The sequence below is a fragment of the Neodiprion pinetum genome, chromosome 5 (genome assembly GCF_021155775.2).
Source record: "Neodiprion pinetum isolate iyNeoPine1 chromosome 5, iyNeoPine1.2, whole genome shotgun sequence".
NCBI classification, from domain to species: Eukaryota; Metazoa; Arthropoda; class Insecta; order Hymenoptera; family Diprionidae; genus Neodiprion; species Neodiprion pinetum.
The window spans coordinates 6,262,705-6,274,202 of NC_060236.1; the positions used below are offsets into that span (position 1 = coordinate 6,262,705).

General features: G+C 35.4%; 1 protein-coding gene and 2 long non-coding RNA genes across 3 annotated transcripts; 1 reads left to right on the plus strand and 2 right to left on the minus strand.

The window, feature by feature from the left end:
* On the minus strand, positions 1–331 carry LOC124220116 (uncharacterized). The gene is made up of 2 exons (XR_006883522.1): positions 222–331; positions 1–78 (listed from the first exon to the last, which is right to left on the minus strand). It is a non-coding gene; the product is annotated as an uncharacterized lncRNA (long non-coding RNA).
* Positions 281–8,245, plus strand: LOC124220110 (uncharacterized). Its single transcript, XM_046628571.2, has 4 exons — positions 281–415; positions 1,712–1,904; positions 1,981–2,125; positions 3,438–8,245. The coding sequence occupies exons 2-4, from the start codon at positions 1,713–1,715 to the stop codon at positions 3,725–3,727; spliced, it is 627 nt and encodes a 208-aa protein (XP_046484527.1). The 5' UTR covers positions 281–415; position 1,712; the 3' UTR covers positions 3,728–8,245.
* LOC138190954 (uncharacterized) lies at positions 1,166–4,111 on the minus strand. The gene is made up of 3 exons (XR_011177094.1): positions 3,940–4,111; positions 3,413–3,732; positions 1,166–2,121 (listed from the first exon to the last, which is right to left on the minus strand). It is a non-coding gene; the product is annotated as an uncharacterized lncRNA (long non-coding RNA).
* Positions 8,246–11,498: the final 3,253 nt, after the last annotated feature.

Sequence of the window (11,498 nt, forward strand, 5' to 3'; positions counted from 1 at the left end):
TTGCCGGATGATTATTTTCTTCATTCAAAAATTTCGATTCTCTCTGCATTCGTTTACAATTCGTACAACCGGTTGGAGCTATACGATCCGGAAAGTAGAAAAAAAAAAAAAAAAAACAAAACAACAGTCATTTCAATATTTTCTAACTAAAACATTTGTGCAAGCGACGAAATTTCTGTTAATAATTATTTGCTTGTAGCTACATTCGAGTTTTTACTCACCTGCTGTTACACGTGAAAATCTGGCATAGAGCTTGATGCTGATTTGGCACGTGTCGGAAACGCGATGAGATAATTAAGGCTCAAGCATTAAACGGATGACTGGTCTTGCCTGGAAGATTACAACGAATATCACCGGTCTTGAACTTAGTTCCTCCATCGGAAGCATTGTGTTTATTACGCTTCCAACAAGGAAGGTATCCCAGATCGATCTCTCCGATTTCATTTCTTATATGTAATATGTTACAGTAGAGTAAAAATTAAGCGACACCTATTTTTTTTTTTTTTATCTGCCATCAAAGACTTTAAGGGGGTGAAATCACCCTCCAAAGTTTCACTTCGTTAGAATGGCCGTAAGAATCGTGTTGAAAATCTGCTTTCATTCTTCAAGATAGTTCGCCTTCGCGGTTCAATCGCGAGTGGATTGATCGAATTTGCATCACTTCGCCCCGCGTGTGTGAGAAAGACGATGAATTCCCTCTCGGACAATGGATAATTCTCAGTATGGGTCGTGCATCTCATTCCAGTCCAAATGGCATAACTTGAACTCGACTCGCAAAAAACCCGAGACGCAGTGAAATTATAACCATGCAGCAGGTGATGTAGCCGGAATTGCACCGCAGCGGCGCCAGTCGCACTTAAAATTTAAACCTTGATTAAAAAGCTCGGGTGAAGTAATACACCGAGCGACAGCCTTATTTTCATTTTCACGGTTGGGGGAAGGCTGAGGTTGTTAAAAATAATAGACACCCCTTCAGTCGTTCATAATTGTGCGCGGTGCAGAAAGTAATTGTTCAAAGAAAGAAGGAAATCGCGACTCATTGTCTGCGTGGAAAACTGCTAACAATAAGAGGGTAGAGCTTTTCCAACAATAAAACTCCCACCGTACATTATAGCTTCGCGATTCTGCTGCAATGGTCGATCAAAGCTCGCGTTGAAAAAGATCGACCTGCATTTTGGCCGCGGAACCTTGTGCAGCTCTGCACGGGCATGCCGGGTAGCAAAGTGACGTATCGATCCGCGGGGTCACCCGGGGTCACCAAAGTTCAGAGCCTCGGAGTTCAGCAACCCCGTGGAAAATGAATCCGTCCTCCAGCTGCACAGAGCCAAACACCTGTTATTTGTTCATTCAGTTTTTCACAGCATCTCGTCTTGTGTAATTCAACCGTGATCCCAGAATTTCAGTCCAGGGTTAAGTTTTCTAGTTCTCGTTTTAATGTTCACGATAGAACTTACAACACGCAAACTATTGTATTCACTGTGAATTCTTAACAAACAATTTTCGTATTTAAGATGGCGTCGTCTTTAAAATCTTCAAAAGTCGATATCTCTGACGGTTACAGTCAAACTCGAATGAAGCTTAGCAAAAATATTCTTGCCATCGGTCCGAAGCTCTCTGAATTTTTCCAAAATTTTTTATCACCGTGATCGAGAATAGCGGTCTCTTGAATTTTCGAAGTGGGAGCAGTGTGAGTAATTCTCTTGTTTTTCAGTATGATCGGGGCCATGCCAGCGGTGGCTGTCCGCCACGAGCGACGCAGACAAGAAAAGAGGCTGAAGCGTCCCAGCCAGCTGTACCTAGGTGGTCAATGGATGCCACCGCCGCCAGGTTCGCCGCCAACGCCGAGTCCCCACGGTCCCAACAGTCACCTAGAACCCTTGCCGGAGTTGTACCTATGCGGAAAGGTAGCTTACCGTTCCTCGATTCCCCCGTTCGAGCTCCATCGTGAGTCGAACGTTCAACTGATTGAAACGCTTGCAGATATCCGGTCTCCACGCAGTCGTCGTATGCCTTCTCCTCGGAGCCGTCGTCCTGGTCGTTGGTCTGGTCCAGCTGGCGCCTGGAGCGACGACGACCGATCACAGACTCGTCCTCCTCGTAGCCGGGGCGGCTCTCCTTTTACTGGGTGAGAAATTGCCCCCATTACCACAACTCCGTCACTACACCTTAGAGTCATTCGAGAGTGAGTTGAAATGCACCCGCAAATCTGAAGCACCAAATGAGTATTCCACCGCGATGACCACTAGCTCGTGAACGCGACATCTTACGGCTGTCTTGTCGCGTTAGTGGAGAGTTAAAAACGATGAATAATAATTTAACCGAGTCATCCCCGCAAGGCCGTGTCTGCCCGTGAACCTAATGTTCGTAGACAGGATCAGATCGGACGAGACACGTTTCTTCGAATCCGTGTCCTCCAATTACGCGGTAATGAAATTCTGGAGCGGGGTTGAAATTCCGAATTTGAAGGGTTCCGAAAGCGCATAATTTCGAATTACTTGGCGGCGAAACTTGAAGTAATAAAATCAAACTTTGAAGAGACAACAAAGTTTCGAATAGTCGGAAACCCGACGGTTCAATGTTCCGCAATATAAGATTCCAAAAATTCAAGTTACGATAGTGCAAAATACCGAAAAATAAAGTTTCGATAGAGTAAAATTCCGAATAATAAAATATGCTCGCACTGCATAGTTTACTCAACGATTGGGTGTAAAAAAATCAGAAAAACCGACCAGGATTCCGAACGTAAAAATATCGAAAATCAGAAACACGAAAAGAGCAAAGTGGTGAAATTTCATCAAGCCAGAAATTCACAGAACTGAATAAATCTTGGATCACTCGAAATTTCGATGCTTCGGATCTCTAAATTTCCTCATTATCGCACTTTTGGAACTTTGACTTGTCGATGTTGTGCCCTTTCGAACCATTCGTAACTTTGACGCTTCGTCAAAGTATAATATCTGTACTCCAAATATCGCTACTAAAAAAAATTCGTAACTTGTCGCTTTCGGAACTTCTCGATTTCGGAATGTCAATCGCGCCCCGAAATACTGTCTAAAACTGCAACCAGTCTCTTTTCTTAATTTTGCCCGTATAATCCGTCCGAGCAGTTAATTAATGAGCACATAGCGTATAATACACTGGTCCTTGAAGCGACTTGTACAACGGAGTCTCGTCGCCTTTGAGCTCTGTAACCCGGGTTGAAAACACGAGGGTTATAAAAAGATGAGACATGAAAACCAGAGAACGAGCGAAACGATTCTTCCGAAGAGGCAAGTCAGACGGACCGAGTCGCGAGTAGCGAGATAGGAAAAGAGACAAGGGCAATGCAATGTTAGGGAAAAGTGATTCGAATTCATCCCTCGAGCGAGTTGCTCATTATTCGTTTATTCACGTTCGTGAGTGTCGTAGTTACCGTATTTCCCGCCTCTTCTTCGCAGGCATCGCCCTGGCGGGTGTCAGATGTTACGTACTTCACTGCATGCCTTTGCCGGCCCAGCTTTCCCCAGTGGCAACCCCCGTTCCTCCAATTGTCACTGACCCGCCGGCAAGAGGCGGGACGCTGGACCTGCTGGTCGGTCATCAGAATCAAATTATTCACCAAAACACTCCGGAATTGGACGCGCTGATGCAGACGGAGAACCAGCATCACCATCACCATCATCATCACCACCACGGTAACCACAAGAAGAAGCGAAGCTCCCAGGGCTCTCACACGGAGGAAGCCTAACGGGGCTGATAACTGATCGAACTAACTCCTCTGCGGCTGATAATAATTTTTCGGTATAATCGAACGGCAGAAAGAAAACTATAGGTAAAAAAAAAACACACACACACACATACACAAAATGGAAAATAACAAAAAAAAAAAGAAAAAAAAATACAAAACGGCAACAGAAAAAAAAAAAAAAAAATAAGAAGAAGAAGAAGAAGAAAACTTACAAAGCAGAACTAAACGGGGATGTGCCTAATCGGAAATTATGCAATTAACAGAAAATATGATATATCCTGAGTTCGTAAAGTTGTTGCGCGCAACGTTAAATCCATAAGCCCGATTGCGAGTTGAGGTGAACGGCGGGTTTCTGTTACCTTCTTAAATCTTCCAGGGAACAAGATTAAGTATAGCGGGAATGAAAATTCAAATATATGTATCTAAGGAAGAACGCTCGGTCCATAATTTTTGACAGTTAACGTTAATGAAGCTAATTTGTGTAACGACGAGTCGAGTAATAGACGTACCACTAATTTCGTTGCAAAATTGGTGTACGAAGGGCGCTTAATTTCCGCAAACAACTACTTGAAACGTGTAACGTTATAATTTAGAAAGATGATTGATGGCTTATGTACGTGTTTGTTTTTCAATTATTCGCTGACACATTCGAACGAATGTGGATTTATTAATTATGCATACGTAGGTACATACGATGAAAATCCGATATGCAATTTTACGATAATAAGAGACAAACAATAATTTGCCTTTCAAACGATGAAGTTTTATCGGTCAAACATTTCGTGAAAGTTGTACCTATACATATTATACATTAATATATAATATAATTATACATAATCCGGATTATCTGTATAATGAACTGCGATAGTCTTTTCGTTTATAAATATTTTCCTTCATTTCTATTTCTGCACATCGTCGGTTTCTCATCATCCAGCACGGAAAAAAGTAAATGTGTTCGCGGTAAGTTTCACTTTATTAGCGAACTAACCTACGATAGTATATAATTTTATACCGCGTACATTATTTATTACAAATATATAACAAACTATTTTTTATTTTTTTTTTTTTTGTACTCTGTAAAAATCAAAGCTAGATATTGCTTTATGAAAATCAAATTGCGAGAAATAAGGTAGTAAACAATGAATGTAGCTGATAAAATCTATTGGTTACGATGTACTAATTTTATTAAAACTAAAAGGCTTTCCGCTTCGTCGACGAATCTTCGATACTTTTTTGGTAATTCTGAATCCCGAGTGAAACAAGGATCGAGTTTCAATGCGCGTTCGTATTGTTTAAAATTTTAAAGATTTCTTGGTGCTTCGTGTTAAATTAACAATTAGAATATTGAATTATTATATAGTTGCTTTACACTTTGAACTGTTTATTATATTTTACTAAGACGTTTTTTTCTTACAACAACTTTTACAACTGTATTATACGTATATCTATATTCTTGATGGGATCTAACAGCGAACAAATCCTTGTACGTAAAAATTTGCGTCCTGTGTTAATCTTCGATTTAAAAACACCCGAGAATCTGCCGAATGAATAATCAAAATTTTCTCGAGAGAGTAATTATGTCACGTTCGTTAATTAAATGAGGAACAATAATTAGAAAAACAGAAAAAGTTGTCACTGCAGTCAGAGTAGAATTTCAAAAGTATCACAATCAAAACCCGTGGATTATCAAACAATAAAGAGGAATCGATTGAATAAATAGTCGTGAGGCGCAGATTTTTAGAATCACGAAAAATCAACGTCTCCGGTCTCATATGCCGGTATTGTAGAATACGATACTATCGGTGAAGTAATCAGCGCAGATTAAATCTAAAAATGCAAAACGACAGCTTTATTTGATGTTTAATCTTAAGGGTTATACAAACTTTAACCCCTCCCCGATTATTAATATTATTATCATCATTATGATGATGTTATATAACATGATACATACATATATATTATAAATATATTCTATATGTACACTGTATAGCGTATTGTAAAACTTTTTCGACCAAAGTGAAAATTGTGTTACGAATGTGTTGAGTACCCAAGTGCGAATGGACGTGTACAAGGATAAATTGTAAGTGTGCCAATATACAAATGAGATGCAAGTGTATATTATATTAATCGAACGACAAATGTTATTCGAATGTTCAGAAATAATTTTCGACAAATAACAATACTGAAAAAGGTTTGTTCGCATCTCTTGCCTCGTACTTTTATGCAGTCTTCTTATTACATAATAATATATAATATATGCTTAGAATTTGATATTTACGATATTGTATATGTAAAGCATAATAATGCGCATAATATATTTATTATAATACCGATGAAAATCGGACATTCTTTACGCGTAAATTATGGATGTTTTCATTCTATATTTAAGACGTCGTTGAACTGTATAACGCGTCTGATTTTTTCACCATATATTTAGTTTAAAAAAAAAAAAAGAAAAAATAAAAAAAAAACGCTGCAATTTTTCATCGTTACACGTATATTTTATATTCGCAATTTTCACCCCTGAAACAACAAAAGTCTCTATAATCAGTCAGTTGCGTAAGTTTCAGTACTATTGGCATATATAATTATTTTAGAGGCGCAGCGTTCTCTTCGCTACTTCGTTTGGTTACCTTGAAGTTTGTAAATTGTGCAAAACCGAAACCTAAAATTGAAGTAAAAACGGAAAGAAAAATGTCACTGATTGAATCACGTGAATTTTTTTGTTTCTTTGCATCATCAATTAACGGCTGATTCAATTTAATTATACTTTGCATTTAGTGCGAAAAGCTTTAACGTGCAGGATCGAGTAAAAAGAAAAAATGAAGAAAAAAAAAAAAAAACTAGGAGTATTAAAAACTGTATATATACAAAACTCGATCTCGATTTTCAAGAATATTGATAAGCTGTTATAGGCGGAAATATCAATATGACATAACATGAAATGAACAAGTATTTGAATACGATAATTAACATGGTATATAATTATATACTGTACACGATGATTATTAATTATATATATGCACTGTATAACGCACGCGCACTGTTATATCAATGTTACGTATTTATATAGGCATTCCATGTCAATTCGACCAGGTCATGACAGTCATGTCTTTTATTTATCCAGAAATAATATTAAATTTTTTTCTCAATTCTTTTTCAGTGCAATGGGATACAAAAAATACCTGAATTTATGTTTTTACACTCTTCTAAAAAAAATTCACCACGAGCGGTGACCGTTGAAAGTCGGAAAAAAAATATTCGATCCCTAGATTTTTTTTATTGAGCGTTATTTTAAGAAAAATGTAAAAAAATTAATTTAAGTATTTTTGAGGTACTGGAAGGTCTCATAAAAATGACGAGGAAAACAAAAAAAAAAAGAAAGCAAAAAAAATAATACGAGGGTCTGGATCTGACCGAGTTGGCATGGAATGCCTCATATATACCTGATAATAAGATATTATGATAAGGCAATGCGAGGCAGTCGCAAATAATTCTGTACAACCGTATATTTGATTTCGGGTGTAATGAAAATAATCGCACAAGCTATTTGAGAGAAGGGCCAAAATGATGAATATTAGAGAGGAAAAGAAAAACGAACTTTTTTCGTTTAAAAATTGAAAATTTCACAAGAGCAAATCAAGCATTGTCGCATCAACGATAAAATCGCATATACGTGTATCTATACGACATAGGTGATAATTATATGATTCTGAAGTATCCCGTACCGATAATTATGTGCACGATCATATGTATACTAAAAAAAATATATATATATATACATACATACATACATATATACATGTATACATATATTAAGGTACCTATCGCAGAATCTTTTTTCAAACCGAATCTCTCGATAAACCTATAACGAGGTAAGGAAGGTATCATAGCAAAATACCGTTATACAAAACGAAACGTGTATTAAAAAACATTTATGTACCTAACAATCGATATATACGCGATGCATTATGGAGAAGCAACTGTGCCCTGAGAGCTTGCGTGTCAAAATCACACCTATATACATTAAAACAAACGTCAACTTGTCGTCACATGAAGTACGAAAGAATTTTAATATGCAATAATAATAATAATAATAATAATAATTAGCTCCGAATTATTCGAATTTGCTTAGACATTTCATTTTTTCTTTTTATCTTTTCATCACATCAACTTTCAAACAAATTTATCTACGCATTGAATCTTACGAATACAGAGCCTTATTAACGTTTGTTTGATTTTTTTTTTTTTTTCTTTTTCTCGTACTTTTCTTTGTGTAAACGTATACAACTCCTTGATATAAGCTGGTGCTGAGAATGTTGTTGAATCGCGACGCGCAAGTTCCGTATACTTGACTACCGCTGGGGTCCACTTATATTTATTAATATTTCCTATACACCTAACCTGAAAACATTTCACAACAAAAAAACCATGAAAAAAAATACACACACGGATATATATATATATATATATACACATAAACACAGGCACACACATACTCGAAAAATATCTATAACATAGCTCTATACAAGATGTTTATCGATATATATATATATATATATATACATATATATATATATATTAAGAATTTAAGGATTTTAAATTCATAAATATATTTACACATTATACATAACTATAATATTATATCTTATGAGCTTTTCCTTTCACGTATATACATTATATTATATACGCATATACATATATATTTATTTATTCCTGTGTAATGAAAAAATGCTTTTTTACACCGAATTATAAAAAAAAAAAATCCAACATTTAAAAGCAAATAAAAAGTTGAATATAAAGTTATCGTGAAGAAAAAGGAAGAGAAAAGAAATGCGAAGATCTTGAATATGTTCAAATTCCTAGTATATGTACAATGTTCATGTATGTATGGGGTAGTCCAAATGAACGTGAACGAATATACATTTTCTAATTTTTTCGACTTTTTTCATCTGCCGTTTAGTATTAGGTATTTCAGATCTTCCCTAATTGGAAAACTGTGCATTGAGGAAAAGGTTGTGAACAGGAAAAATTGTGTCATTCTCTGAATTGTTCGAAAGTTGTTTAGTATTTTCTGGAAATTGTAAGCCATCGTTTCCAACAAAAAAAAAAAAAAACTCTCAAAAACTATGTTCACAAGAAATTTAAAACTGTCTGTGTATTTTCTCGAACGAAACCTGGATTGAAGAAAAGTTGCGACCGAGTGTTACAATCCGATAACGTGCACATTGATGTGCAAAAGGAATCTTAGCTTCACAATCAAAACTTCGAAAAAAAAAAATCGATTTCTGAGATATTTTTGTCGAAAACGATGCATTTACGTTTTCCTGAAAATTCTGTCAAAATTATTTTCCAGCAATTCCGAAAAAAAAACACATATTTTCCCCCAAATGCACAGTTTTCGAGTTACGGAAGATCGGATCTAAAACATCTAAACGGCAGTTGAAAAATATTTGAAAAAATTATAAGATGTATATTTGGTGGAGTAAAAGTAGGAAATAAATCAGCACCCAATTCGGTGGTGTTCAAAATCAAACCTTGTTCTCGCTCATTTGGACTACCCCATATATAAATATATATATTTACGTTCAATATTTATAGCTTACCTTCTATTAAAAATTTCCCTCGGCAGACGAAATGAACTCGAACACCGATCTCATTGTCGTGTTCGAAATACTGAATTATTGATCTTGTTAATCTTTTCTTTTTAATCTTGTATAATATTTAGAGGCAGATAGGAAGAAAATTATTTAAAGCATGAATGGCAGTTTTGACAAACGTGAAGTTTTTCAAACCGCGAAATTTTGTTCAGTATTTAAAGTATTCGAAATGTTTAAAATAAAAATAATTAAATGAATAAATGAGTTACGTAATAATGACGGAAGATAAATATATAAAATGATATAAAAAATATATATAATATATTATACATAAGTAAATGAATTAATAAATTTAAAAAGAAAACCACGTTCTGACCACACATTCTTCTAATTATATGTCATTACTGCGGTTTTAACTTGATAACTGTTTATAGCCAATTAAGAGAGAATGTGTATAAAAAAATTTTAACAAAGACTTTTAGTTTTCCGTTATTTTGGCGGCCGTTATTTTGGCTGTGGAAAATTTCTTCGTTCCCAATCTCAAAATATAATGAAGATGTTAAAAAAAAAAAAAAACATTTGTGCAGTAAAGTTTGAAGGCGCTCGGATAATTTCAACCGGTGCCACCAAGTGATTGAAATTTTAAATAAAAAATACATATATTTTTTTGATACGAATGCTCAATTATTTCTTACACACATAATATCGATGAAAAAAATTTGTTTCTCAGCACATTCTTTGGAAGTACTATGAGTTAAGAAATGCAATTTTTGTTAATTATTCGAGCTATGATTTTTCTGCTTACAAACATTACACGTGTAATGAAGATCAGTGTTTTCAATTTTTCAAATTTTTTGATCATCGCTCAAAAAATCTGCAAACATTGTATTTCATACCTCATGATATACCCAAAGAATGAGATGTGCTATAAATTTTTTTCATGGATATTATATGTGTAAGAAATATTTGAGTATGAGTATCGAAAAAATACACGTATTTTTCAATTGAAGTTTAATATTATCCAAACGCCTATAAACTCTAAACACATTTTTTTCCACGCTTCGATTATATTTTCGGTGTGGGTATGAAAAAAATTTACCAAGGCCGAAATATCGGCCGCTCTAATATACCTATACATATATATACATAATCTAAAAATAATAAATGATAATGAACACAAAGCACTGCAGCCATCTGTGAATATTATAACCTTAACTTTACGACAACTAACTTTTAATGCTAACCTCTAAGCCATGCAATTATTAATGCTATTTGATGCAGACTTACAACATAACGATATGTGCATACAAACATGATAACATGTACAATTACATTTGTTGTGACATGTGATCTGCAATTCTACGCTTTCGGGACGTGTTTTTATTTTTTTTTCTTCCAACAAAACCGCTCGACTTCTTTCGATATATATACATATATTTCTAAAAATTTACGACGAAGCGATAATTTTAGTTTCTGATACGTGAGGGAAAATTAAAAAAAAAAAAAATTGATCCTCATCATACTTACATTGTCAATTTTATACACGGTCTCAGTTTCGTTACAGATGTCATTCAATATTACGATTAATTTTCCCACATTTAACAAATCCCTGAAAAAAACTAAAAACAAGAATAAAAACACTCATATTGAATAAAATTGAACTATGTGGTAAAGTATTGTAACCCTGTATGTGATTCTATTGTAAAACTCTACACAACTATTGTAAACTTTCAGAGTTTAATAAAGCGTTTTCACTAACAGTAAATTATACGTAGACTGACGATCAGTCGATCATCAACGTCAAGTTTCTCTTTCGTCGATTCCTAAACTCCCCGAGCCAACGAAATGAAAGCGGTGAGATTTTTCGTTACATCTGATAAAACGTAAAAATGATCAATTCCGACATTATCGACAGATATCAGATCTGTAAAAGCTGCGTTACCGACCAAGTATCAAAAGCTTCGCTTACCCAGCGGGTCGGAAAATGAGAAGCCTAGAAAAACCGTCGCGACGCGACGCGATGCTCGAGTTTTATTAATAGCCACCAATCGGCTGCCGCAATTTCGCACGTCGTCGTTGTCCAATCAAAGCTCTCAGATTCCACCCTTGTTTACTGGGACAGCCAATAGAAACCTGGGAAAATATACTGAATCGGGGAATCAATTTCCACC

Coding starts and splice junctions, on each gene's coding strand:
- LOC124220110 (XM_046628571.2), top strand. CDS start 1,713: ATGATCGGGGCCATGCCAGCGGTGGCTGTCCGCCACGAGCGACGCAGA. Junction 1,905..1,980: donor AGTTGTACCTATGCGGAAAG/GTAGCTTACCGT, acceptor AAACGCTTGCAG/ATATCCGGTCTCCACGCAGT. Junction 2,126..3,437: donor GGCGGCTCTCCTTTTACTGG/GTGAGAAATTGC, acceptor TCTTCTTCGCAG/GCATCGCCCTGGCGGGTGTC.